Source organism: Podospora pseudoanserina, chromosome 1, assembly GCF_035222485.1.
Source record: "Podospora pseudoanserina strain CBS 124.78 chromosome 1, whole genome shotgun sequence".
Taxonomy (NCBI): domain Eukaryota; kingdom Fungi; phylum Ascomycota; class Sordariomycetes; order Sordariales; family Podosporaceae; genus Podospora; species Podospora pseudoanserina.
In genome coordinates, this window is record NC_085920.1 from 5,111,794 (window position 1) to 5,138,911 (window position 27,118).

Here is a 27,118-nt window from a genome sequence, read left to right on the forward strand (position 1 = left end):
GGGCCTCAAAAGATAGTTAAGAGACATGTTGACTATCTTACAGCCCTTGACATTTTGTCGTAATGTCTATTTTTTGTCCTCCTTACGCCTGTCCTCCTCCCCTGATTTGTTGGCCAATACTGCCACCATAGAAGCTTGAGTTTCCTGTAAGATTCTCAGGGCCTTCAGATTTTGCCCGGCCACAGAGCGCCATTTCTCCAGCAGCTTGTAGTTCTCCTGGAGCCGGTCTTTGAGCTTGTTTAGGGCTTCGAAGTGTGGGTCAAACTCTTTCAGAAAAAGAGCGACGAAGCTGTCCGTTTCATCTCGAACATTTCTCCAAACCATGCCCCCAATCTTGTGGAAGAATTTCTCAAGATTGTCAAGGGCACTCTCAATGCAGTTGACGATTTCCCCCCTTGTCTGGCCTAACTCGCCAACATCGTTTGTCAGTTGTTCAGTAGAATTTCTCAACTCCTCACTGTGACTTCTCAGCTCCTCTCTGGCATTTCGGGACTCACCAGACAGGTTCTCAAGCTGTCCGGTCTCGAGCTTGGCAGCTTCGCCCATACAAGTGTCGAGCTTGGTCAAGAGGGTGCTTTCCAACTCGGAACACTCTCCGCGGAGCTTGTCAATCATGCTGCGGTACTTGTTCCATCTGCTTAGCAGCTCCTTGTAGATTTTGAAAGTCAGATCCCCAAAATCGAAACATGAAAACCCCATGGCGGTCAGCTTCTTCTGGACAGCTGGTAGACCCTCTCCATATGGATGACAGTACTGCGAGGCCAACAACTCGGCCCTGGTGAGCGGGCAGGACTTCTGGCGCTCCCCGGAATCGTATCTCTCTCTGATAATGCGTTGGAAGCGTTCGATGACTTTGTTGCTAGCCCAAGTCACGGTTGCACCGCCGGATGTGATTTTCGCGATCACTTCAACAACGTCCTTGAAGAGGGCTGGGTAGTCTCCCAACTGGTAACGCGCGCGCCTGACAGCAAGGCCGACGTCAACGGTTGCGTTCTTGTCAAGATCATCATTATTTAGGATTCCTTGTGGCACGGGGCTCTCATTGCCGGGAAAGTCGTCGGGGTTGATGGTCGGAACGTCAGGATTGCCGTCAGATTCAGTATTTCGGTTTGCCTCGTCTCTGTCATTTTGGTCTCGTGTGGTCGAGGTCTTGGTGCCTGGGCGGCTGGCTTCCATGGGAAGAGGGCCTCCGGAAGGAACAAGGCCGGCTTCCTTGCTGTCGCCGCTCTTTCGGACGAGGTCGGGTTGAACGGGACGCATCTTGAGTGCGAAAAGGTGGTGCCTGTCCACGTTAGTTCTGGAACACCAAATATTCCTCTTTAAACATGCTGTTAGCTTACCAAATTTGTGTGTGAAAACAGGTTTTCAGCGTCGCTGTAGCGGCCTCGGTGGTGGAATTTTGTCAAAAATAGGAAGGCCATCTAGAAAGTCGCTGTCAGAAATATTTTGGCAGTCAGGCGACTTTTGAGTACCACGCTCCATTAACTACGTAGTTGAGGTAGCTACCCTGGCCAGATATGGCAAGACACTCCTTCGTTCTTGCTCTTATTGCGAGGAGTTGCGTTTGCAATGCCACTCATCTTATCGATGACCACACAGCCGAGGTGTGTTAACAGTATCTATATATAACTGATTTGGTAAAAACCAATGTCTGATAACTAACGTTCTCCATCATGACGACTTGAAAGATCTTTTCTCTTTGTTACAATCAACAAGAGTTCCGGGCTTCAGCATCTGGGTGTCCACGCGCTAGCATCGTTCACAAACATGGTTGTTCAATACTCAAGCATACTTGCAATTTTCTTGGGGGTTCTAGTTCCCCAGACAACTAAATGAGCATTCTGTCTTTCGATATCTTGCTGAGAGAACCTCGAAAATCACTGCACCAACCTCTCCCATTATGGATGCCTTAGTCTACTCCCCATCCTCCACCGTGACCTTCAGATCCTTGACCTTAAGAACCACATTCCTCTCATCCTCCTTCTCAGCAGCAGCAACTCTGCTGTCCTGAGATGAGCCAGGTGAACTCTCCTTGCTAACAGCGACCTCCTTCTTAGGAGTGCTATCATGGCCAGAATTGCCATCCTCCAATGCATGCAACTCGTCCTTTTTAATCTCGGCCTCGGCCTCCTCCATATCCTTCTCGGTCCCCTTCATGTGCTTCTCGGTCTCCTCCACATCCTTCTCGCCCCAAGCCTGCAGAACTTCCTCCGGAATGACTCCATCATCATCTCCATAGATCTGTACATCCTCATTCCTGTACGCCTCCCCAAGCAAAGCAACATTCTCCAGCCAGTTGAGAACGCTATGATGTGTCTCAATAAGCACCAGCTCAGTCATATTCGCCTCGCCAGCGCTGAAAGCAGGGCAACCAAAGGAGGTAAACCCAAGAGCACCGGGGTTGCCAAAAGACTCGGCAATAGGGTTGTCAAGGGGTGTGTGGTGGATGGCATAGGCGCGAGCTCTCTGTAACACCAGCATTGTCAGCATTCCTATCCTCCTCTCAGTACAAAAACTTCTTACCTCTTGCATAAACTGTTTGAACCCCTCACACTTGAACTCATCCGAGTGATAAAACCCTCCCAACACTACCATCGCCCCCATCATCGTCCCAAACTTCTTCCAGACCTCATCATCGTTTAGATATTTCTCCACCTCCTCTGCCGAATTGCCCACAGCAATAATATCCAACTTGACGTCCTTCCCAACCAACTTGTCTACCACCTCCTCAAAAACACACTTGACGTGCTCCGCAGTGGTAATATTCTTGGGGATCCCATTCCTGGCCTTGTCGTAGGCGCGACCAAGGTGAACCGCGCTGGCCATGGGAATGTAATGGCGGTCCACAGGCGTCAACCCCCTCTTGCCCTCAGGCCACCACCACAACTCACTAGGGTTGGCAATGATGATTCCAGGGGGCGTAGGGTCAGTCGAGGAAGAGGGTTGCTTCTTCAAGGCCTGGACAAGGTTGAGGATCGAGCCCTTGGTGATGCCACCTTTGCCACCCAGGACACGGTGGGCGAGGACACCGAACTGCTGGTTGTCCTCCCCAACAATGAGAACAACTCGAGAGCGCTCGGGAAGGTCGGGACTGATGCGAATAGGGACATGAGGGTCAATGGGCTTGGTTCCCACGGGCAGACGGAGGGGAGCGAGTGACTCGGCATCGAGGCGAGAGTGAACCACATTGCCAATGGCTTCTGCAATGGATGTTAGTCATGTGAGCTCAGAAACGGGAGAAGGAGGCGTCTGACCATTGTAGGCAAAACGGCGGCGGTCGTTGTAGCGCTCGTTCTTGGTGAGGAAATAGTGGAAGTAGTAGTCGGCATTTTCGAGAGAGCGGATCTCATCATCTTCGTTGATGAAGTAGCTATATATGATCATTAGTTTGGTTGAGCGATCCAAAAGATCAAGTCCAGGGGATTGTCACGAACCCGAGCTCAGAGATGTTCGCTGGAAAAATGGGATCGGCCGGGAGGCCAGACCAGCGGCGACGGAACATCGTTGTTCGAAGTGAGTGAGAAAGAACGGCTGCGACTTAGTACCGGAGAGGAAGTCGAAGAAAAGATGTCAAAGTGGTATTCTCTCTCAGACAGCGAGAAAATGGCTCGATTTTTGGATCAAAGTTGGAGCCGACTACTGAGAGAGAGGCAGAGATAATTTTTCCAGCTTGATGGCGCTGAAGATGAGGGTTGTAGACCACATCTAACTTGGGAAGGAACAGCTGGGTGAACAACTTCAGATGACGAAGATAACAAGTAGCATGACCAGAACCATCTGGAGCCTGGCAGAAGATAGTATCATGAGAGCAATCTCCAGCTAATGCCATGGTTGCGAGTCACAGTAGTTGCCTGAGCAAACCACCCCCAGCTCACCAGTGAAGCAAACAAAAATGGCGGCACGATGCCTTTTTCTGCGCCTTCCCGACGAATAATGCCGAAAACAACACCAACTTAATGAGAATGGGACCGACCTGATGGCAATTATGACTATTTTCCATGTGACGGGCGTTCAAAGTACAGCAGCAATTGACTGACATCAACTCCAAAGATTCATTCAGTCTTTCAACATCATAGCATGACAAACCTAATGCAAAAGCAGCACCGCCCGACTTTGCAACCGCTAGTTAGTGTAGTTGCTGTCTAAAACATGGCAATGCTGACGGAACCAGGCAATTGATGACAAGATTGATGTGAAAGGATCTCTTCCTCACATCTCAAGCAGAGCTCAAGAGTGCAATGAAAAGAGGGTTCGCGTCGCCTGGAGACAGTGTAATACCAGGGACACTGTGGCCAACGATCATGGGCAAGCCCAGAGGAAAGTCAGCCGAGAGACAAAAATTAGGATAATCACGATTCTACTCCGTAGAGTAGTTTCAGAGATTAAACTGAAAAGAACAGATACTACACTTGATCTAAGCCAAAAGGCAAAGAGAGCTAAAGAAGAAAAAAAAACCGAGTAAAATGGCGGTGATGGATGAAAATATATACTGATCCCAGGACTGGACCGTGCACGCCTGCAAATCTGCTATGGAGTGTGAAAAGGCCGTGCAAGATTGCAAATTCTAAGTGGGGCGGGTGAATTGTCTGTGCGCTCTGGATTTTGGGTGAGCTTTGGAAATTCACTCGTCACCGCCCGGCAGAACTCGGGACGACCGCCAGCATCATCCACAGCTCCAGCTCAGAAGAGTGCGGGAGTTGAGCCTCAATTAAGCAGCCAGCGAACCCTCTAGACCGACCCATTCGACAGGCCGTCGGGCTCTTATTTCTCCGTATCAACAGCAAAGATGTCCATGTTCAGGGCCAAAAAGTTTGATCTTGGGTGCTTCACCAACATCAAAATCATCCGGGATCACTCCAAGCGCAAGGCTTTTGAGGCCGCGGAGCCCGAGAGGTACATGGTTCTCTTGGGATGATCACGAGGGGTAGATATCCTGACATGAAATGCAGACAAGCTCTCCGGTACATCATCCGGAACACCACCCTTCCTATGAGGACACGCGCCATGGCCCAGCTCCAGCTCACTCAGATGCACTGCTACACCCGGCCAACACAAATCAGGAACCGCTGCGTCTTGGGCGGTAAGGGGAGAGGTGTACTGAGAGCATTCAAGATGTCAAGAGTATGTCACTGGATTTTGGGGATGAGCTTGAGTCATTGCTAACCCATATTTACAGTACAACTTCCGTATGGAAGCATTGGCAGGTAATTTGCCAGGTGTGAAAAAGGCTTCTTGGTAAAAGAATGGTATTTTGGCGTTCTGAGGTGCATGAATAGAATTGATGGTCTGGCAACATGCCCGGTGTTGCCATAATGTTGGAAGATAGATATGGGCAACTTGGTGTGCAGAAAAGGTTCATTTGGCCCCAACAAATCTAGCAGAGAAAGGTTTCAGGTCATTCAGGCTGGACCTCTTCTTCTGCTGTGTATATTTGATGTTACAATATTAAACTCGATTTTTAGACGAACCCCCTCCTCTAACGCCGAATTCCATGCAGCCCAACCAATCCAATCTAAAAACGTACCGCTACAGCAACGTATGGAGTGTGAAACGCCATTCTACTCATGTTGAAGAAATTTATGTGGAAGCCAAACTGTTACGATACCGACTCAGAGAGCCTTGGTTTCTTCAGCGGCCACGATTTGGTCGAGACTCGCCGAGGCTGCACCCCTTTCGCCGGCGCGCTTCCTGAGAACGTTCTCAATGAAGGCCTCGCCAGCCTTGTAAGATGACCTGACAAGAGGGCCGCTGGCGCAGTACAGGAAGCCCATATCCAGAGCACGCTGCTTCCAGAGGTCAAATTCGTCAGGGGTGACGTACTTTTCGACCTTGAGATGCCTCTTGGTAGGGCGCATATACTGCCCAAAGGTGACGACATCGACGTCGATCCTTCTCAGCTCTGTGTTCCATGTCAGCGTTTGCCCAGGCTGTTCAAGGAAATCCAGAATTATGCTTACCTCTCAGCGTATCCCAAACCTCCTGCTCCTGCTCACCAAGACCAAGCATGATACTCGTCTTAGTGATGATGCCCTCCTTGCCCCTGACAGCCTTCACATGCTCCAACACCTTTAAACTCTGTCTGAAAGTAGCCCTCCGGTCGCGAACATACGGTGTCAACCCCTCCACCGTCTCAACGTTGTGAGCATACACATCCAATCCACTCTCCGCCACAATCTTGACCATGTCCAGGTCCCCCATGAAATCACCAGTCAACGCCTCCACCAACAGCGTCGGCTTCTTCTGCTTAATCCTCCTAATCGTCTCCGCAAAGTGCCTCGCACCACCGTCCGCCAAATCATCACGATCCACACTTGTCAAAACCACATACCCCAACCCCCACCTCGCCAGTGCCTCGGCCGTATTCTCCGGTTCATGCGGGTCAAGCGGCGGAGGCTTCCTGTTGGTCTTGACACTGCAGAACCTGCACCCTCTGGTGCAAGTATCACCCATAAGCATGATCGTCGCCGTCGCAGCAGACTTGTCGTTTCCACCCCAGCACTCGCCGATATTCGGGCATCGCGCCTCCTCGCACACAGTGTGCAGGTTCAAACCCCTGAGGTCGGCCTTGATCTTGCCAAAGTTGGGGTTGGCACCTGAGGAAGGGATTGGAGTCTTGAGCCATTCTGGCAGACGGGTGATGGTGCGCTTGCGGCCGGCGGGGCCTACCTCTGCGGTCTTGATCTCGTAGGCTTCGCTGAGGGAGAGGGGGGCAGACTGGGAGCCCACGAACTCGGAAAAGGAGGCGACGGTGGTGTCTTTGAAGTATGACGGTCGCGGGGCCTTCTTCGCGGGGGTTGTTGAGGCTGCTGGGCTTGGCGATGACTGTGTCAGCTCCGGGTCGGACGGTGAAGGGATAGTGGCGTAAGTTCGGGATGAAAGGACAGCGGCTCGGGCCAAGGACCGTCGCAATGGGGCCTGTAGCCTTTGAAGGGGTGCTGGTGAGGCCATTTTGCGAGATCGACTGGCTATGTTTGGCGGGAGTGGGGGAATGGTCGTGGCGGAAGAGAGGAGGTTGTTTTGTTGGGTGACCAATATCCAGCAGGACAGTGGCGGATACGGAGTTGATAAGGCTGACTGAACAAAAAACCAAATCGGCGCCGGCTCTTGCATGCAGGGCATTCGCCCATCCGCCTCTTGGCGCCTATCGAAATGGGTTATGTAATCCCGTAGGTACCTGTTGGCTACTCCGGGCTTCGGCCAACCAATAACAACTTCATCCCGACAGATCAAATAAAATTTCGCATTTCTATATGTATGGCACCGGATTCTGAGATAATATGCTTTTGATGATTTAGCTGGACCAGTTTGGGAATCGGTGCTCGTGGCCTTCAATTGAACCTGGCCACTCAAAGAACCTTCGCACTGAAATACAGCACACTCACCTGATAAGTTAATGCCAGCCCCGGGCCACCATCGAAACAGCTTTGGGAACTCCGAACAACTCGTTGGCACTGATGGGCTTTGACAAGCGCATGTGTGGAGAAATCCGGGAAGCATGTGTGCTTCTGGAAGAATGCGGGGGTAATGTCCATTGGTAGTTTCGCAACCGCCGTGGCACATATTGGACGGCGATGAAACCGTTCCTGAAACAGAAAATACTGGCTGAGCTCTTTCTGCGCAGCTCATGAGATTCTACTTGGGATTATCAGCGGCTGAAGGCTGGGGTGTCGATGGAATCCCAAGTTTGCATGCCGGTGCTTACAACCAGCGTCATTGACGTCGTTGTTGTGGCTGAAATTCCTGTTGCTGACAAGAGATTTGTCCAATCAGAGTTGAGCGCTGATCGCACAACGGGATGTTGCGGATGGCCAACAAGATTCAACTTCGTACGGATACGGAGAGTAAAATGAAGCTGGGAATGCCTGGTGTCATGTTCATGCTATTGTTGGAGAAAACTGACAAGGCCTCTACTGCTTTGGCTACGTAGTAAACAACCAGGCAATTCATGAGCAGCCGGCTTCATACACAGCGAGGCCTGGGTTGCGTTTATGAGCCTAAACAAGGGTTCTCCTTGGACTTGGACTTTCGAGCTTTCAGAGCTCCTTGTAAAACAGCGCTTTAGTTCATCACTAGTAGTGAGCTCTGAGTTCAGGGTTTTGTTCTATATATGGCCCATCAAAGAATGTGCAAGGTCTCAGCAGTCTTCATATTTCATTGAGGTTGAACACAGCACATGTGCTGGGCTGGAAGTTGTCGTCAGCGCTGGACCTTGCAGCCGTTCCTAGGTCGGTCTGGGCAGTGGCTTGGGCGGCCTGCATTAACACTTGGTAGGCGAAAAGCAGCGTGACCCCGTTAAGAGCTATCCAAACCCAGGTATGGGTCGGCCCAGTGTTTTTAGCGGCGCAGCCACTTTCCCTGTGCTCTCCTCTGGCCTCCTGTTCGTTTCGCCTGTCTCTTCTCATTCCGCAGAACAGTCTCGCAAGGAACATCTACATCACCTCGCAATCTCGCTCCCCCAACACACCTCCCTACGACCTTAAGGATACGAATACCATCGCTTCATACCCGCGCGAAACCATCTGCGAGCGAGTTTGCACGCCTCTTGCTGTCTTTGATTGAAATCGACCCCTTTTAAGCCACCAGTAGTCGCCAGCGACAGTCGTCACCCATCAACATGTCTTCCGAGCCGTATGACCCTTATATCCCCGCCGGCCAGCAGGGCTCGTCGCAGGATCCCGGCAATGCCAGGACGCAAGCTTTGAAGCAGGTGGGTGATTTCGCAGTTTAACTCGACGTTCTTGAGACAAGATGGGAGACGGAGAACTTGAGTCGTTGGTCTGCCCAAGGCCGCTGTTCCCGAGAGTCCGATCGACTGGTCCACCAGCCAACAACATCACCACCTTTCGTTCTCGCGGCATCAACAACACCACCCTTACGAACTTTGTGGGATTGAGGGATGGGGTATGAAATTGCAGCTAGTCGAGAACTTCTGCAGTGGAAAAAAAGTCATCTTTCATGCTGCGGTGATGCGCTTGGGCTGGTGTTGGGCGATGATGGCGCTTGGGTGCTATGTCGATCGGGGGTAGAGATTATGGGCAAAATTCAGGTTATTCTTTCAAAGGGAGCGAGCTAACAAATTCTCTAGCAAATCGACGAGACTGTCGATGTCATGCGCAAGAATGTCAACAAGGTCGCCGAGCGTGGTGAGCACCTTGATAGTCTCCAGAACAAGACCGACGATTTGGCCATGTCCGCACAAAATTTCCGCCGTGGTGCCAACCAAGTCCGCAAGAAGATGTGGTGGAAGGTATGAATACTTCAAGTCTGAATTGGTTGGTACAGGATGCTAACATTTCGGCTACAGGACATGAAGATGCGCATCTGGCTCATTGTCGGTATTATCGTCCTTCTCGCCATCATTATCATCCCTGCGGGTATGTACACCACAATGGTCGCGGCATCGAATGTTTTAGTTTCCATGCTAACCACACCCTACAGTTGTTGCTACGAGATAAATCAGCCCATATGATTTTGGCGATGACGACAGCGAGGCGATCTGAATGGACACGAATCTGGGTTTTTACGCATGACCAACATTCACGACGATAGGGATAGTTCTTGTCTGGGATTGATTTTTCTTCCGGGAGTTTCTTGTTTTGTTTCGACGGTCTCTCTGGCTGGAGCTCTTAACGTAGTTGCCGGGGCGGCCGTCTTTGCGTGTTGCATGGAGCCTTTTCCCCAGTTTGGGAGTTGCAATAGCTTCCTCATGCACCTGTACTTATGATGTTAGGAGAGGGTGTATCCCCATATGGTTAATCAAAGATAGTAGTGACGATGATTTTTTAAGATATGACACGACGCTCTCACATGCCATTTGTGCTGGTGTGCTCTGGAGCGTGCCATGATGATGTCCTCGTAGCTCGAATCAATGCTCAAGACCCTGAGGAACAGCTGGAAGTTTACTGCACCATCACCTGCATCCCCCGCTGTGCCTCGGACATTGACACCCTGATAGATCAAGGCTGGAGATCAGGCGATGGGTCAAAAATTTTATCAGATCGTCTGGGTGCTAGGGAAACCGCACATGGCAATGCGATGATACATTGTGTCTTCCTCTTGGCACAGCGGGGACATGCGGCTCTACCTGCACTGGGCGAATGTTTGGTAAGACTGGCAACGTTTTCTGTGGCCTTGAGTGCTCGCAGCTATCTCCTAGCATAAGCTCTCAGAGCTCTATGATAGGTGAAATTCTCATCAAGGGAAAGGATCGGGTAATGAGAAGTTCCCAGGGGGTGGTTTCATTGAGAGTTGTAGTGGTGTAGCAGCTACACACGAAAATATACAAAGCCAAGGTGGGTGTTTTCTCCACTGCGGTTTCGGTCTTCAATTTTTCGGTTGCCCCTCCTCCACCTCTTGTCCTGACCGACTTCTTATCAGATCCGTCGTCCCCGGCCAGCAATCCACAACTCCAGCCTACTCCGATCGAGACTCGCTGATGCCATTGGGGTTCTCAAGAGGGCTCCGCCGTTTCCTGCAGCGTCAACTTGGGTGCTTCCCCGTCCAATTCCTCGGCAGGTCCCCTCTGAAGTCCAATTGACTCATTGGTGAATCGAGGATCCAGTTGCGGTTTAGGAGCTGCGACTAGGTTCCAGGTTGTCCCGCCCTTCACACACAACAACCACGCCCGGTTGCTGCAACTTCCCCTCCGCAGATTTTCCTCCTTCCAACATACTTTTCTCCTCTCTTCCCCCTACCTCCTCCTCGACAGCCAATCCGCCTACGCTCGTCCTCCTTTTCCTCCTCTTCCTCCCGTCCTGCCTCCGAGCGTAACCCAGCTCGTTTCTCCCGCACCGCAGATCTGACATCGACCCCCCGGTTCGCGACGCATATAACACATTTTCATATACACATTTTTCCAAGATGCTCTCCGCCGCCGCTGTTGCCCTCCGGGCAGGCGCCCGTCGTACCGTTCGACGGCTGCCGGGCAAGACCCGTGCCATTCCCGTTGCTGCGTCCCTCCGTCGCCAGAGGCCATTCTCGACGTCTGCGACCCGGAAGACAGATCTGACCACAAGGGGCATGATAGTGCAGACTTTGTCGTCTGTGGGATCTAAGAGAGAGGTGCAGCAGTACTTGTCTCTGTTCACATCCGTCTCTTCCCAGCGATTCGCCGTCATCAAGGTTGGCGGTGCCATCTTGACCGACTACCTCGACGAACTGTGCTCTAGCTTAGCTTTCCTTTATACCGTCGGCCTTTACCCCGTCATTGTCCATGGCGCTGGTCCTCAGCTCAACAGTTTGCTCGAGCAGGCTGGTGTCGAGCCCCAATTCGAGGAGGGAATCCGCGTCACAGACGTCAAGACGCTCAGAGTGGCTCGCGACCTGTTCATGAGGGAGAATTTGAAACTCGTCAACAAGCTGGAGGAGAAGGGTGTGCATGCTCAGCCTCTGACCATTGGCATGTTCAGAGCCGAGTACTTGAATAAGGAGAAGTGGGGTCTGGTAGGAAAGGTTACCGGTGTCAACAAGCAGGCGATCGAGACGGCCATCAGCAACGGCTACCTGCCCATTCTTACCTCCATGGCTGAGACCGACGACGGCCAGATCCTCAACGTTAACGCCGATGTTGCCGCTGCTGAGCTTGCTCGCGCTCTCGAGCCTCTGAAGGTGGTCTACCTCTCCGAGAAAGGTGGTCTGTTTGACGCTGCTGGCCAGAAGATCTCCGCTATCAACCTCGATGAGGAATTCGACCACCTCATGTCTCAGGAGTGGGTCAAATACGGCACTCGCCTCAAGATCAAGGAGATCAAAGAGCTCCTGGACACCCTTCCACGCGCGACCAGTGTGGCCATCATCCACCCAGGTGACCTTCAGAAGGAGCTGTTCACTGATTCCGGCGCTGGCACCTTGATCCGCCGCGGCAGCAAACTCCTCTCGGCTACCAGCCTGTCCGAGTTCGAGGATCTCGATGCGCTCAAGTCGGTTCTGGTCAGGGATCGTGAGGGTCCCGACGCGAAGGAGACTGTTGACAAGTACCTTGAGTACCTGAACGAGAACGATTTCAAGGCCTACTATGACGGCGACATGAACGCTCTTGCCATTGTCCTTCCTGCCAAGGATGGTCGTCAAGCCACTCTTGCTACGCTGACCATAACCAAGTCTGGCTGGTTGACAAACGTTGCTGACAACATCTTCACTGTTCTCAAGAAGGAGCACCCTTCGCTTGTATGGACCGTGAAGGAGGACGATGAGAACCTTGGCTGGTTTTTTGACAAGGCCGACGGGAGCATCACTCGCGATGGCGACGTGATGTTCTGGTATGGCATTGATAACGGTGACGAGATCATGCGCTTGATGAAGGATTTCACCCTGAATGGTCGTGCTATGCTCGGCAATTCTAACCTTGAGTCGCGCCTGCACCGTGCTGCCAAGACCGGCTCCAAGCCGTTCGCTCAGCAAACCCGGAGCTACTCCACCCTGGCTCGCCGTCCCGTCGACTCCGCCCCTGCCTTCGGTCTCAACACTGGGAGAGGATATGTTACCCAGACTAACCCCAACCCTCCCATTGGCAAGAAGAATGCCTCCAAGGAGGGCCCTGCGAGGGTAGCCCTCATTGGTGCTCGTGGTTACACAGGCCAGGAGCTCGTCCGCCTCCTCGACTCTCATCCCAACATGGATCTCCGCCATGTCTCGTCCCGTGAGCTTGCGGGCCAGAAGCTGGAGGGCTATAACAAGAGCGAAGTCATCTACGAGAGCTTGAGCCCCGACGATGTTCGTGACATGGAGAAGCGTGGCGACATCGACTGCTGGGTCATGGCTCTCCCCAACGGTGTTTGCAAGCCCTTTGTCGAGGCTGTCTACGAGGGCCGCAAGGGCTCCAACCACAAGAGCGTTATCGTCGATCTTTCTGCCGACTACCGCTTCGACAATTCGTGGACCTATGGTCTTCCCGAGCTCGTCCAGAGAAACAACATCGCGGATGCCACTCAGATTGCCAACCCCGGTTGCTATGCTACCGCTGCCCAGCTCGGCATTGCCCCCCTCGTTGAGCACCTTGGCGGTATGCCTCACATCTTTGGTGTTTCCGGTTACTCCGGCGCCGGTACCAAGCCTTCTCCCAAGAACGATGTCGACAACCTCACCAACAACCTCATCCCTTACAGCTTGACTGGCCACATTCACGAGCGTGAGGTCAGCAGCCAGCTCGGCGCTCAGGTTGCCTTCATTCCCCACGTCGCCGTTTGGTTCCGTGGTATCCACCACACCATCTCTATCCCCCTCAAGCAGAGCATGACCTCGCGTGACATTCGTCAGATCTACCAGGACAGATACGCTGGCGAGAAGCTCGTCAAGGTTGTTGGCGAGGCCCCTCTTGTCAAGAACATCAGCGGCAAGCACGGTGTTGAGATTGGTGGTTTCGAGGTTGACAAGACTGGGAAGCGTGTCGTTGTTTGCGCTACTATTGACAACCTTCTCAAGGGTGCCGCTACTCAGTGCTTGCGTAAGTTTATTCACTTTGGATTATCTACAGGACTCTGACGCTAACATCGTGATCAGAAAACATGAACCTTGCTCTTGGTTATGCTGAATATGAGGGCATCCCCATCATGTAAGATGCGGAAGCAAGTCTTATACAGCATACTCGTACATATATATTTTGCAAGCAGGTTCTGGTGTGGTTCATCAAGGGGTGCCATCCCCATCGATTGCCACTCATTGTTAGCGGGAGAAAGCTTTTCTTGGGTTTCATGTTCATGTTCATTCCGTACGGATTATACATATTTGATGCGATGGTGGTGGACACTTTGGGTTTCCTTGTTGTCTTATGGAGTTCAAGGGGAACTCGAAAACGGTTATTCGGCTGGCATTGAAGAAAGAAGCGGGTTTGTTTTGAACTCGGATGGTTAGTTTTTGTAAAAAGCTGTATGGAGAAAAGCGTTTCTAGAAGCCGCAACAGGGGGCGGTTGTGATGATGAGCTGGGTGGAGTTGTGTCGGTTATATCCAGCGAAGCACTTGACTCAATCGGGTAGGTCAATTGCGAAGCCGGTTATCATTCGTCAATTGAGCTGATCAAGGTTTATTTACGGCCTTTGTCTCCAACATCAGAATCTGAAGGTGGCGGGTTACTGTGTACTGTTGGAGAGGTTGCGGCGAGGTTGAATGTGCCGTTTCAACGCTCTTTCCGCCAGTTGAGCTTACAAGTAGACCAGAGAAAGCACAGCAAACGCCCAGTGGCAACTCCTGCTTCCAAAGGGTAGGTGAGGTCAAGTGTGGAGACCTTTGAACACCTGATAAACCGTCCGGGTTTCCCCTTTTGCTTTGATGTTTTTCCCGCATCTTTTTGAGCCCCTCATGTGAAAGCCTACCCCTCCATTGCTTTTCAAGTCATCTCCACCACTCAGCCGGTAGCATCACGTACTCATCGCCAGAAGTCGGATTCCTCGGCTTATAACTTTGGCTCTTATCGTCACACTTTTTGGGAATTTTCATTCACTTCTTTGTTACGAGTCCTGAGACGAAGTCATACTCGACTTACGTCACCAACACAGAAAACTTTCAGTAACCGTCGAGCTCCAAAACACCACAGTTCAAAATGATGGACCTCCCCATCGACCACGGCCACCTCGAGCACCTCTTGCCTGCCTCATGGAAAACCTCCATCACGGCCTGGCTGGCAGAGGACACCCCCTCCTTTGACGTCGGCGGCTTCGTCGTCGGCTCCGACCTCCGCACCGCCACCCTGTGGGGAAAATCCTCTGGCATCCTGGCGGGCGTCCCCTTCTTCAACGAGGTGTTCACCCAGTGCGGCTGCACGGTTGAGTGGCACGCCCGCGAGGGCTCCCACGTGGAGACGCACGGGGGTAAAAAGGCACTGGCTACCGTTACGGGACCTGCGCATGGGCTTTTGGAGGGCGAGCGTGTCGCTCTGAACATCCTTGCGCGGTGCTCGGGGGTTGCGACCATGAGCAGGCGGCTGCTGGTTAACCTGCGGAGCGCGGGGTACAAGGGGATTTTGGCGGGGACGAGGAAGACGACGCCGGGGTTTAGGCTGGTGGAAAAGTATGGGATGCTGGTTGGGGGGGCGGATACTCACAGGATGGATTTGAGCACAATGACGATGTTGAAGGATAATCATGTTTGGAGCCGGGGGAGTATTACGCAGGCGGTGAAGGCTGCGAAGGCGGCGGGGGTTTAGTTTGAAGGTGGAGGTGGAGGTACAGAGTGAGGAGGAGGCGGACGAGGCGATTAGGGCGGGGGCGGATGTTATTATGCTGGATAATTTTACCGGGGAGGGGGTGAAGGTTGCGGCGCGGAGTTTGAGGGAGAGGTGGAAGGGTGAGAGGGAGTTTTTGTTGGAGGTTTCGGGGGGGTTGACGGAGGATAATGCGGAGAGTTATATTTGCAATGGTGAGTTTTCTTTGGGTTGTGAGGGGGATGGATATCTGCTAACGGCGGTGAAAAACAGATATCGATATCCTTTCCACGAGCTCGATTCATCAGGGGGTGCGCCATATTGACTTTTCGCTGAAGATTAACGTGGAAAAAGGCCAGGGCCCCGAGGTGGCTAGCTGAATTTTAGGGGTCTCAGAGGTCTTTTCTCATCAACAGCTGTATTTCTGCACATGATTGGGTTTGTCGATTAGCGATTAGACATGTTCATGGCTAGCAGGGGCAGGCAGATGACCTGACGCATGACAACAGAAGTTTCTTTTTTGGTTGACAGCTCAAACTCCCTTGTTGGATGAGATATTCCGCGGAGAGGCTTCCTGCAAGGAACTTGATCAGATGCAGATGCTTGTTGCATGTGTTTGCTTTCTGCCTGGCTCCTTACCTGTGGTAGTCTCCGTTTAGAAGTAAATCCAATATTGCTGGCAATACCACCCACCCTCCGGCCATGCAAAACCCCCTGCAGCAAGAATTAATTTCTTCTACTTTTCGTCCGTCCAGGCTGGAGGATGCCCGGGGTCCGGGGTCTCCGACACGGCAGATACCCCTGTTCCCACGTGGCTATCCCGACGTCCCTTTTCTCTTTCTGGTAGTTATACGTTTCGGGGAGCAGTGATGCTCGGCTGCGGCACAGGAGATGGAGGGATGGCCATGAGGCAGCAGGGAATCTATGCGAGGGGGTGGGATATCCATATTCGACCATCATAGGAGAGACGGGGGTGCCTAGTTGTTGTTTTGGAGTAACCACACCCCTTATGTTGCTTTGGCGGAAGGCCATGTTTTGGATGGTCACAAGACGGAGCTGGTCGTTAAATCTTTTGTGGGCTACCAAGTAAGTTACTTAAGGTAAAACAGATCTGGTCTGCATCAGGATGAGCTTGCATCAAGTTCCAAAGTACACAACCGGATACGGGCATCGTTGTAAAAGAGTTCATTAGAAAGAGGCACAAAATAGAAAATAAATCCAGAATCTGTATTCTGACCCCCGGGTCTACCAATCTTCGTAGTCATAGTCCTCCAAGAGAATTCCCGCCATCCTCCCCAATTCCCTTTGCTTCCAATCACAGTAATTATCCTCGTGTTTGGGTGCACACCATGCCAATATCTCGTCCCTCTAATGCTCACCGATCTCCTCCGAGTAGTCTTCTATGGTGCGTTGAACTGCAGCCATGACACTGTTCCACATATCCAAACTGACTGTGTCACTTATTCTTTCATTCCGCCTCAGGTCACAGATATCGACTGAGACCTGACGAAAAAAACTCCGCCTATCATCGCCATCTCCCATCTGCTCTCGGAACAAGGTGTGGGAGACTGGATTTTGCTTTGCGTAGAGCTGGAGCTGGAGTATGCAAGCCAGAAGGTTTCGTCTGGCGTGCTCCAAGGAATTGCCTGATAGCTGAGTCTCTTGATCAGTTCTATCATAGGGCCTGGAGGGTTGTCCTTCGGTGGCGGCAAAAGATGGATGTGAGAGCACCACCGCCTGCATAATTTCAACTCGTGCCTGGTGGCCTGGAAGATATCAAGCCACGGCATCCTGAGGAATTGAATAGAGACCATCTCTTCTGTGCACCATACCGTGGATGTGTGCCCCCCCCCCCCCACAACGTCCATCACCGGACCCACCACAATCGAGCGTGAATGGTGACGGGGTTCAAAGCCATGACGCTTTGCGTCTCTGGCTTCGCTCACTACCAGTGGCGAATAGTAGCCGTATGGTAGATACCAAACGTCTCGCAGAAAGTCTTCCAACTTCCAACGTGCCTTGTGATAACGCTCATCTTCACAGAGTCTCTGGTTAATAACACCCTTGGAGCGCGAGGGGGTCCAATCTACGCAGTAGCCGAGTTCTGTATCCTCGTAGAGGCCGTATTCATCTGCTCTGTAAATATATGATCAACCACTTTGAACGGCTCTTTTCGCTCTCGGTTTTAAACCTGGCTGCAGATGCATGTCACAGCGCCTCCCCCCTCACTGGCGGCCGCTCGACCCCACAAAATAAGCACGGAAAAAGCAGCCTGCCAGTTCCCTTGGGCGCAAAAGACGGAACTATCTCCGAGTCTTCTTCACGAATTAAGCAGGCCGAAGCTTTGTCGATTTTCTTCTTCCTTTTGAACTCTCCCACCAATTACCCCCTGTCAGCTCTTCTAATGCAAGCTGCAGCTAGCAACGCTCAGGGGCCCCTGAAACTGCAGTGCTGTATGTAAAGATAACCGACAACACCCTTCTGGGGGCTGCTGATGGCTGCGAAGAACCAAAACTCGCCTGCGATTGGATCTTGAGTATGTCGCCTTCAGGACTCGCAACATGTTGTTACTGTATCTTGACTTGCACGAGATGTCGACGCAGATGGGCAATGTATGTTTCTAGTCTACGGTACCTACGTATCTGAAGCACCACATGCTTCCTCGTCGGATGCCTGATTCGACGTTTTCATGAACGCATTCGTTCAGAAGGATGAGCCATTCAAGGTTTAGCAGCATCCCCACAGATCGCGCGCAAAAAGTCTGTATACTTCAACAAGGACGTCGCACAGTGGGCATCTCCCACCCAGGTGCCTACCAACCACACCCGGTCGCTTCTCGCATTCGCATTCTGTACTTACGCCCCGCAACTCCGCCCCCCTGACAAACGTCACGCTCGATCAGAGGAGGAGGAGGAGGCTCCCAATTTCCACGTGGCTAGGTTGCATTGAAGGATCATGTGCCTGGTATGGTTGTCAAGATGCCTGCGGTTTATCTACCCCCTGCTTTATACATTGATGGCGTACTACGGGATGCATCTGTCAAATGTCAGTTTTTTTGACTTTTGATTTGTGGAGGTTGATGTCTCAGCTTCTGCAGCTGGATAATTTCGCATGCGGACCCCAATGGCACTTCATTTTTAAGTGTGCAGTTGATACTGGGACTGGGAGGGCTGTTGATGGTGTTTTCGACATCAGTCCTATCCCACACCCCCTTCCCTTCTTTGTTTAGTGGTCGTCGGGAAGTCCGGGAATAGCGTAGTGGGTGAGCGGTGTGTGCGGTTGAGATCTACTACCGAGGTTTTTACAGCCTTGTCTTTGTTGTCGTCATGGGTTCTGCTTGGTACCTTATCCAGCACTTCGTTTTGAGAGAGAGGAAGAGAGACAAGGCGGCAGATCGGGCTGAGAGATGATGCAAGTACCGTTGTATGTCGCTTTTTCAGGAAAACGAGGGGGGAAATGCGGGATGTCTGGTTCGTCTCGAGGATGCGTGGTTAGGTATTCTGCGGAGACTGGAGATATGGGGGGCCTGGGGCTCGATGGGCAGACTGCCGTTGCTACACCTGGAGGAGTATCTCATCAGTATAAGAGGTGAGCTTGCCGACTTTCCTGTCTCGTTCCGCGTCCCTCATGGAAGACAAGATTTTACCATCTATACACATCCAACACTTACCCTTGAACACATTCTTCTCTTCATCCCAGCGCCACATGCACTCATGTATGCTACCTGGCTCCTCACACCAAACAACAATGCCAACCAACCCCCCCCCACCCACTGAATGGACCCTCCTCTACATCCAAACCACCCAGACATCTCACCAGCAAAGACAAGACCACACCACAGACATCCAGCAGTCAAAACAAGCCTACCAAGCTGCCACTCAAAGAAAAGTACAAGAGGACATCGGCTCTCTACTGGATACTCCACCATCAAAACCGCAACAGGAGCAACGGCCACTCACCATTTCACGTCGTTCTCGCCCTAGGAACTGAGCCAAACACCCCAATAGTTACATGAACTGCCCTGTCATCAGACAATCCGGGAGGGCGAGAGAGGGGTGTACTACTGGTCCGCGAGTAAGCCAGCGGCAATGGCGGCATTGCACTCTTCGGCTCTCGTTCATGACGATCGTAACAACAAGCGGTGGAGGATTGAAGTCGAGAAATGTGGAGGAGGCGGTGGCGGGAACGGATAACGGATGCGGGAACTGAGCACGAACCGGTTGGTTGGCGAGCGAGCAAAGCCCGCGCAGCGAGGCCACACTATGGCTGGGTGGTGTGGCTTCAGTAGCATTTCTGGAGGGGTGACAAACAAGAGTGGGATTGATGAACTGGGATGAAGAGACGAATGCATAAAAGGGGTTGTTTGCTAGCGGGGTTTCCTCTTGTTTTCTGGCTATAATTAGGTGACCGATCGTTTCCTTGCTGGCCAGGGAATGGGTATGGATTGGGTTTCTGTCTGGAAAGAGGAGGTTGTCATATTGGTTGGCCTGGAAGCCGGGCCTTGGGGGTGTGCGGTTAGAGGGGGTTGACGAATTGTTTGTCGAGTATCTGGTTGGCTGGCTGGGGCGTTGGTGACACAAACAGCACGTTTCTTTCTCCTGCGGCGTTGGGGGGTCTCTTGGGTTGGCGAGCACGCGGGGCATCGATTCGGAAGACGTAGGCGAAATGATCCTAGTCTATTCTTCGTTCACAGATCATGGCTTTTTTTGTAGGTTGGGTAGCAAGATGTGATTTGGTAGCGTGTCTTGATTTGGTAGCGTGTCTCGAACCCGGAGATGCGTGCTGGCGATGAACCGGAGAACACTCCGGTCGAGATTGTTTGCTACCTACCTCATCTATTGTTCTGGTTAATATGCGAGGCGTCATATCCCATGTAAGCAGCCCAGTCTCATCTGACAAGATCGCCGTGATACCCGTACTGAGGAAATGCAGGTGCTGATAATTTTGTTAAAGCCTGTGGCGCAAATAACCACACTTCCTCAAAGCCGTTGAAGAATGAGCCTCTTGGGTGCAGGTGAGGCAACGTTCCACATCGATCTCACTTGACTTGAGGTCGTCCAATGATACAAGGCAGAAGAAGTTGGGAAAAGGTATGCAAGCAGAGGAGGCTCTGAAAGTGCACTTCTTTTTCATCTCTTCTTTGAAGAGAGAACATGAAGATGCGGAGCGGGAGCGGGAGGGCGCTCCCAGAAAGTGGGAGCAAAATCCAACAAGTGCTCAAACCGAAGCGCAGAATCGGATGAAGAACCGGATAACGGCTGCTCGCCTGTGACGATACGCGACTGCCAACCGGAGGAGGGGATAGGAAGAGTGCCAAGTTTGTGAGAAGTGATAGGTTGGCCTCGCTGGTCTCCTCTTGTCCACATCCTCCGCAATCTCTCAGCCTTCCCCTTTTCGTCTTACCGATTGAAAGTGCAGATTGGGCTACATAAAGAGGCCAGAGAAGATGGATCTGAATAAAATATAGACACCGAAACATGGCGATGAACAGGATCTTGTCTCCTGGTTTTTGGCATAGAAGTTCTCCAAGCCAATATTGTTGGTTGACATGACGTTGGGCATTGTTCTCGGCGGCCAGCCTGATGGGATGTTACCCGCAGAAAATATAATCTCGGTTCGTCATTGAACACCACCCCGAGTCTAGAATGTTTGAGGCGAGAGTAAATGCCTCAGTTTGACGCATGCTGCGAGCAGCTTGCCGGCTTCTTTTGACACTCGTCAAGCTCCTCCCCGTCTGCAGCAACCCCCGTGTATTTCCTTCGCCATCCAATCAGCACGTCACCGGTTTCCTGCATAAGGCTTGATGTTCTCACTCTTTCATCTTCGGGTCTTCCATGGTCTTGCTCATTCATTGTATTCACCGCCATTCCTATCCCCAAATGTGATTCGACCGTTTCATCGCTCTTGGTTAGGTATATCCAAGTACTTCAGTGTATTGTTTGGGTACCTTTTATGATTTCATGTTGTTGATGAGCCCGACGTATGGTGGGTTCCGCATGCATCACCACACTCCGGTAGCCTCCCGTAAAAATGTGGGGGAAACAGGAGTAGAAAGGATATGCGAAACGTCACACCGCAGCGGCTGATGGCCGCCTCGAAATCTTTATGGGATGGAAGAGATAAGAGGACTGGCCAAAAGCGATTCAAGCCTCGATTAACCGTCCCCTCTTCTCTTGTTGTTTTCAGGGGAAGAGGATATGGTTACTGAGTGCCACCGCCGTGCTTTCTCGTGGGTTATCCAAAGTTCTCACGGTTTCACATAGAACATTTTCCGACGGCTGCTGATGATCTGAAGGGCGGTGTACATCTGTGAAATGGGTGGTCAGCAAAGCTGCCCCTGATTCTGCGAGTAAGCACGGGTGAGAAGTTTGGGCAAACGTCAACTGGTCTGTCGCGCCACAACTACCCCATGGACTCCAGCAAGAATTGTTGTCTACAATGGTGATGAGTTTCCCCTCATGCCGGAGGAAAGCGAGGCTCGTCCCATAACGCTCTGTGGGCAACGAGCTGCCTGCAAATGTCTCCGTGTCGCCTTGGGCCGCGAAGTTCTGACAACGTGACGGCAAAAGGGCAGCGCATTTCGGGTGTGATATCCGGTTTTACAACCGGCGAGGGCTTGTGATAAGAGGCTATGGCCTTCCAGGTAGAGATCACTGCTCACCAAAGAAGGGATGAACCTTGCTGGTCTCCACAGCTGTATTGTCTGAAAGGCTACGACTCACCAAGTCGATATCCATAGCTGCCCAACCCCTCGGGAAAGGCGCAGAGAGCACTCTGGAAAAGCGAATAAGCCGGCTGAAGCGGCGATGGCCCCTGTTCCCCTGGTCTGCAGCGTTCCGTGCAGGACAAGTCCCATACCCGGGTGTGTCCGAGCCGTATAAGTGAACGGCAAAATGCCATCCGGTCTGGATATGAGCCAGTCATAACTGTTCTGAAGCGACAGTCCTGATAATAGACTAGTCCAACGTGTGTCGTTGAGCGAGTGAGGGTAGATACATACCACACCGCTATTTTGAGCCGCACCAACAGGACTGAAGTTGAATATCTTCTGGAGATCTCCAAGTGAAGCGCATTCTGAGGACCGACCCAGGAAAGATAGGCGTTCAGCAAAAGACCGCATAGTTCTTTAGACGACTCCTTCAACTACCACATCTCTCTCTGAGGCGTCATTGCATTTTCCCGAGGATTCCACACTCCAAATCCTGAGATATTGGACTCGGTGTGGTGTAAATATGTGCCTTCCTGTCGCTTGATTACAACCAGTGTAGCAAGCAAGGAAGGGGCGCCGCGGTAGGCGGGACTCCGTCTTCTGGCTCACATAATCGAAACCTGTGACGTCTCAAGAGGGGTACCGTGACAGAAGCTGCACGAACATTACAGCATAGCACTTGGAATGTGTGGTTTATAAAAGCGTAGAAGTCCGGATATTCCTTCGTCAAGATCAGTCTTCCTACATTCACACTTCAGATCAGCGTCCCAGTATCCAAAACCAGAACAGTAGCTCAAGACCACCTTACCCAAGACACCGTACTTCAACATGACTTTGATAAAAAATGAAGAGCAAACCACATCGTCAACCGGCCCAACAATCACCCCTCTTTCATCCTACCCAGCCATGCTCCGTCTTGACGAGGACGAGGAGGATGCTTCGTACGGGATTTCCTCTGAGAAAGGCCCCTCTGGCAGCTACGTTGCTGCGTACCCGGAATCTGACGACAGATTGGCGACGGGCAAGACCAACCAAGAGAATCTCAGCCATGTTGACGCTCGCTTCATGTCGACAACGGGAACAGGGCGGGATGATGCCGCTAATCGGATAGAACTGGACAAGGAGATGAAGAAAATCAAGGACACGTGCTTGGTTTCAGTTCGAGATGAACTAGGCCGAAGTTTGACTTGGTACGTCACAGGCCAGCTACCAGTCTTGAAAGGTTGGGCTTTATGCTAACAGAAGGTTTTCGTTTCGGAAGCCGCCATAGTGATAGCAATTTCTGGTGCGAGCGGTGCGCCATCAAGGTCAACAGCAATCCAGGGTCGTCTACTCCTCGTGCAATTCCCGAGACCAAGGTGCTCGAGATTCAGTTACGAAAGAATCAGCAGTCGGAAAGGGTAGTGCTGAAGAAACCGAGGACAGTGGTGAATTTACCAGAGAGTGTAGAGGGAGCGCCGAGTTCAACACAGAAGTAGGCTGGAACGCGACAGAATAGGGACAAACAGGTCTCGTTATGGTTGACTGCTTTGTCTTTCAATAGGTTCTTTCCATGCCAGAATTCTTTCGTGGTGCGAAATCTGGTTGCCGCATCCCGGTACAGCCCAACGCCAAAAATATCCAATATTATGCATACCAAGAGGCAGCGTGACTTGCCGGAAAAGACGCTCTCTCCGATCTCTGGTTGCTTCTCGAATCGAGTGATGAATTCATTTGCTGCATATTGCTGAACAACTCCCCCGCACGCACCAAGTCTCCAGTCGAACATGTGGCGTGCGCCTCTACCAATCTTCTATTTGCATGACGGATGAAATGGGACGGTGGCATATGTCCAGGTTCAAGATCTACACTGCTGCTTTCCCCATCGAAGCAACGCAACCATCAATGAAGACACCCAGACTGACGGTAGATTTCATCAGTGGTTGAAGTGCGGGAAGTCTGAGAGCTCACCAATGCAACTTGGATGGGTCGCCATGCCTTGATATCTGCCGCTTCGATGAAACGACGGGGTGAGGTGGTGGGGGCGTGCTGCAAGCGGACCATTTCGTCGAGAATTTCTTCAGCATCTGAACAAAACTTGCGGATGATAGACTCGGCAGAAATATTGGCGTTTTATTGGCGGTAGTCCGGATTGGAAGGGTCATGGAGGGTGCCCGGTCGACATCTGCCAATATGAATACCAGACCTCGCTCTTGGACAAATCCGCTGCCCCTTCTCCTGTGTATTCAGACATATTGTCGAGTTTTTCGACCCACTGAACCACCAGTGTTTATCTATAACCCAATTCAGGACTCCCTGGACGGATTGCCCGAACCAGCACCGATGTGGAACCAGCATGATTGGTCTCCCTCACGATAGACTATCGCTCGCTCTCCAGAAGTTCCCGCACACCCAATAGGCCTTCCACAGCAAGTTATCCGTCACCGCCTGTTCCAAAAGTTGCCCGACTGGTCGACAACATGTACCCTAGGGTCTTCTTGTGTGTCCGGCTGCCACGTGATTGATGGTGTGAGAGTTGGTGATTGTTTCCTGGATACTTGGGGGCCTTCTCGGAACATGGCTAGAACATGAGCTGGGCTGGCCAGTGGGTAGTTGAGGTGAGATGGCTGTGTTGGATGCTGTCGGTGTGTACAGGTATGCCAATCGTTGTCGAGGGTAACTCCCTGCCCAACCCTAGGTAGTTTGTCATCACTTCCGCTCCTGCGAGAGTGTCTTGCCCCGAGCCTTACTTGCCTAGAACACGTGTAATGACATGAACCGCAGTATACCAGTTTCTTTTTTTTTCCGTCGTCAGGGACCAGACGACAAGCTCCACGACAACCCCTTCATAGCCCAACCGTTTACCCTTTCCATGAGGCTGTGGATTTCGGAAACAAAAGTCTTGACACCGCCGGACCTTTTTCTGACCTTTGTCCCTATCTCCATCTAAATGATAACCCTGCCACAAGATGGCCGATCCTGCTCAATGCAACCCCGAGGCGCAATGTTGCCTGACTGATGGCGCAAACCAACAAGGTGATGTGAACCCACACCACCTACACGACGCACCTGCGGATGTCGACTCCATTGACGAACAAACCACAACCACCTCGACCTCTGGCGACGGTGAAGAGGTCCACGGCAATTGTGTCAGCCCTGATGACCCACCGCCACCTCTAGAATCATCCGGCAACTCTGCTTCCGTGGCTGGCGTTGCCTCCAGGCTGAATCTCTCTAGCCATGCGGCAAGCTCGTCTGGTCGAGCTTGGTCCATTTCATCCGGGTAAGCGCGCTACTGGCCATGGTGATGGATGACATGATAAATGCTGATTGTCCTTTAGATTGACGCTGTCTGACAACGGGGACGACAGCGCTGTTGGTGATCACGGTACTGACATCGTGGTGTCGTTCCTGGACAGCGACAGAGAGAATCTACCTTCCAGATTTCTAAACCCGGCCTATGAGAGGACCACCGGAGAGAGTCAAAACCGAGTTGCGATCTTGTTGGCCGATGATGTTGCGGTACCCGGAATCATTCCACCACCGTACCTGTACCCGGCCGAGATTGCGCTGGAGGATCTGCTTTGACGAGGGCATGCCTGAGTGGGATTCAGAGATGTATGGAGTTGTGAGTTGTCGTTGGCGGAAACAATGGGACGATGTACGGAGAGCAGAAGACGAGCGAGAAGACCAGACACCAGCAGCTTCGATGCGCAGACAGATAAGCCACCAGTGGGGTACGGGCCTTCCTCCTCCGTCAACCAGATTATGTCCGGAGGCAGGAGTATATGGTAATAATTGGAATTCGAACTGGGCTTCCGGGGGAAAGAAGTTTAGAAAAATTTCAAAAAGCTTGTCGCCACTGCAGACCGCTTGTTCTAGGATGTTCCCTAACCCACGCAATCTTCAACACTGTTGCCTCTTTGTTGCTTTTTCCTAGACCGCATACTTCTTTCAGCTTGTATGGATGCCATCAGGAGCAACATCAACCATCTGACATGGCGGTCCCCTCAACAATGTGCCAATATCATGGAGAGATGTCAACCAGCTGACCAGTGCTTACGCCATCTACAGTCTTATATCAGAGACCTCCGGCATAATGATTGGGCCACGGTGACAAATCACCGTCCGACAACCAAAACCTCCATATGTTTGAGCCAGTCGGACGGCAACCTACATTGAACCCCGCCCCAGTGACCAGGAAACGCTATAGGGTATCCCGTCCCGCCGACCCAATCGTGTACGTTCCTGCGTGCTCCTCCTGTTCTCTGCATGAGCCCTCGAGCTGATGGTCATTGTGCGATGAATTGCTTGGCAGAATTCGACATGATAGGGTATATCTAATCACCGACGTCCAACTCCACCAACCGGCCTTTCATACGACAAAGGCGCTGAAACAGAGCTATATATGGGTCCCACAAGGGACGTTCCCGGCTCCGTTAGCCGGTCTCCGCCCGGGAGCAACCGAATTGAGATCGCCGTACGTTAATCGCCGGTAATCGCCCTAAAGCCCTAGTCCCGACGACCCCTGGTGAAGATCATCAGCTTGGCAAACCGGGGAGGAATCCCCCAAGTGGAGAGCGGAGCACAGATGCAAGAGGATGCGTTGTGGGCACTCAGCCGGTGGTCCAAATGCATTTATGCGGTCTGTGAGGTAGTGTTTCATGCGTTGACACAACTTTCCAGATCCCCATGGAGACACGAAGACTGTTCTAGGTGTCCAGTGATACCAACAAGGCCTCAAAAAAGCAGCTTTGCTGACACCAGTACCGACCTCGCTTTCAAAGATGGCTCCAGCTTCCCTTGGGTTTAGTGACCTCTACCATCGCCTACATACTACCAACAATGCGAAGCCGAGAATGATAATCACCAACGTTACCAAGTTTGGTGACAGGTTCTGGACAGCATAGGAGCCTTGCAGCCTACCTGAGAAGCAAGACAATGATCTGCGTCCAAGGCTTCGTAGCCCAGAGCTGTTTTCGGTCTCGTGCTGAAGGGATGGGGTCCCTGCGCTTCATATCATTGCCTTTGCCTGTATGTCTGGATGCAAACTGACTAGCCCGCGAAACCGATGCATGGGATGGGAGCGCCGATGATAGCCTGACGGGCGGGATCTCCGTTGTGCGAAGTTGTGAGGTGAACCCAACGGCAGGGAAGAGCGAGGAAAAAACGCTTACCAAAGTCTTTAGTTGCCAGTACATCAATGCTTCTGACCTTGCTCACCCTTTGAACTCTGAGATTTTGACCTGAATCCTGGGCTTCGAATTTCTGCCATGGACTCGATGAACAACCCTGC

The 27,118-nt window shown here is 51.9% G+C and overlaps 11 protein-coding genes across 11 annotated transcripts; 8 read left to right on the top strand and 3 right to left on the bottom strand.

Moving 5' to 3' along the window:
• Positions 1 to 66: 66 nt before the first annotated feature.
• Positions 67 to 1,421, bottom strand: QC764_114595 (uncharacterized protein; the record flags this gene model as incomplete). The annotated part of the gene is made up of 2 exons (XM_062942709.1): positions 67 to 1,260; positions 1,341 to 1,421. 2 exons carry the CDS (start codon positions 1,419 to 1,421, stop codon positions 67 to 69), a joined length of 1,275 nt encoding a protein of 424 aa, XP_062805701.1.
• A 493-nt stretch (positions 1,422 to 1,914) lies between these two features.
• QC764_114600 (uncharacterized protein) lies at positions 1,915 to 3,917 on the bottom strand (the record flags this gene model as incomplete). The annotated part of the gene is made up of 4 exons (XM_062942710.1): positions 3,435 to 3,917; positions 3,255 to 3,370; positions 2,524 to 3,200; positions 1,915 to 2,466 (listed from the first exon to the last, which is right to left on the bottom strand). Exons 1-4 carry the CDS (start codon positions 3,500 to 3,502, stop codon positions 1,915 to 1,917), a joined length of 1,413 nt encoding a protein of 470 aa, XP_062805702.1. The 5' UTR covers positions 3,503 to 3,917.
• Positions 3,918 to 4,479: 562 nt separating this feature from the next.
• On the top strand, positions 4,480 to 5,394 carry MRP2 (40S ribosomal protein mrp2, mitochondrial). The gene is made up of 3 exons (XM_062942711.1): positions 4,480 to 4,893; positions 4,950 to 5,121; positions 5,177 to 5,394. Exons 1-3 carry the CDS (start codon positions 4,787 to 4,789, stop codon positions 5,237 to 5,239), a joined length of 342 nt encoding a protein of 113 aa, XP_062805703.1. The 5' UTR covers positions 4,480 to 4,786; the 3' UTR covers positions 5,240 to 5,394.
• On the bottom strand, positions 5,315 to 7,661 carry QC764_114620 (uncharacterized protein). The gene is made up of 2 exons (XM_062942712.1): positions 5,958 to 7,661; positions 5,315 to 5,899 (listed from the first exon to the last, which is right to left on the bottom strand). The coding sequence occupies exons 1-2, from the start codon at positions 7,624 to 7,626 to the stop codon at positions 5,610 to 5,612; spliced, it is 1,959 nt and encodes a 652-aa protein (XP_062805704.1). The 5' UTR covers positions 7,627 to 7,661; the 3' UTR covers positions 5,315 to 5,609.
• A 568-nt stretch (positions 7,662 to 8,229) lies between these two features.
• On the top strand, positions 8,230 to 9,835 carry SNC2 (Vesicle membrane receptor protein (v-SNARE)). Its single transcript, XM_062942713.1, has 4 exons — positions 8,230 to 8,707; positions 9,086 to 9,247; positions 9,305 to 9,374; positions 9,439 to 9,835. The coding sequence occupies exons 1-4, from the start codon at positions 8,615 to 8,617 to the stop codon at positions 9,453 to 9,455; spliced, it is 342 nt and encodes a 113-aa protein (XP_062805705.1). The 5' UTR covers positions 8,230 to 8,614; the 3' UTR covers positions 9,456 to 9,835.
• Positions 9,836 to 10,338: 503 nt separating this feature from the next.
• On the top strand, positions 10,339 to 13,553 carry ARG6 (Protein arg-6, mitochondrial; the record flags this gene model as incomplete). The annotated part of the gene is made up of 2 exons (XM_062942714.1): positions 10,339 to 13,441; positions 13,498 to 13,553. Exons 1-2 carry the CDS (start codon positions 10,861 to 10,863, stop codon positions 13,551 to 13,553), a joined length of 2,637 nt encoding a protein of 878 aa, XP_062805706.1. The 5' UTR covers positions 10,339 to 10,860.
• Positions 13,554 to 14,534: 981 nt separating this feature from the next.
• On the top strand, positions 14,535 to 16,212 carry BNA6 (nicotinate-nucleotide diphosphorylase (carboxylating); the record flags this gene model as incomplete). Its single annotated transcript, XM_062942715.1, has 3 exons — positions 14,535 to 15,107; positions 15,163 to 15,349; positions 15,408 to 16,212. The coding sequence occupies 3 exons, from the start codon at positions 14,535 to 14,537 to the stop codon at positions 15,512 to 15,514; spliced, it is 867 nt and encodes a 288-aa protein (XP_062805707.1). The 3' UTR covers positions 15,515 to 16,212.
• A 5,881-nt stretch (positions 16,213 to 22,093) lies between these two features.
• QC764_114650 (uncharacterized protein) lies at positions 22,094 to 23,321 on the top strand (the record flags this gene model as incomplete). The annotated part of the gene is made up of 2 exons (XM_062942716.1): positions 22,094 to 23,033; positions 23,114 to 23,321. Exons 1-2 carry the CDS (start codon positions 22,672 to 22,674, stop codon positions 23,319 to 23,321), a joined length of 570 nt encoding a protein of 189 aa, XP_062805708.1. The 5' UTR covers positions 22,094 to 22,671.
• A 1,124-nt stretch (positions 23,322 to 24,445) lies between these two features.
• On the top strand, positions 24,446 to 24,772 carry QC764_0017090 (uncharacterized protein; the record flags this gene model as incomplete). Its single annotated transcript, XM_062940000.1, has 2 exons — positions 24,446 to 24,477; positions 24,607 to 24,772. The coding sequence occupies 2 exons, from the start codon at positions 24,446 to 24,448 to the stop codon at positions 24,770 to 24,772; spliced, it is 198 nt and encodes a 65-aa protein (XP_062805709.1).
• A 19-nt stretch (positions 24,773 to 24,791) lies between these two features.
• Positions 24,792 to 25,410, top strand: QC764_0017100 (uncharacterized protein; the record flags this gene model as incomplete). Its single annotated transcript, XM_062940001.1, has 2 exons — positions 24,792 to 25,105; positions 25,164 to 25,410. The coding sequence occupies 2 exons, from the start codon at positions 24,792 to 24,794 to the stop codon at positions 25,408 to 25,410; spliced, it is 561 nt and encodes a 186-aa protein (XP_062805710.1).
• A 560-nt stretch (positions 25,411 to 25,970) lies between these two features.
• QC764_0017110 (uncharacterized protein) lies at positions 25,971 to 27,072 on the top strand (the record flags this gene model as incomplete). Its single annotated transcript, XM_062940002.1, has 3 exons — positions 25,971 to 26,036; positions 26,156 to 26,302; positions 27,019 to 27,072. The coding sequence occupies 3 exons, from the start codon at positions 25,971 to 25,973 to the stop codon at positions 27,070 to 27,072; spliced, it is 267 nt and encodes an 88-aa protein (XP_062805711.1).
• Positions 27,073 to 27,118: the final 46 nt, after the last annotated feature.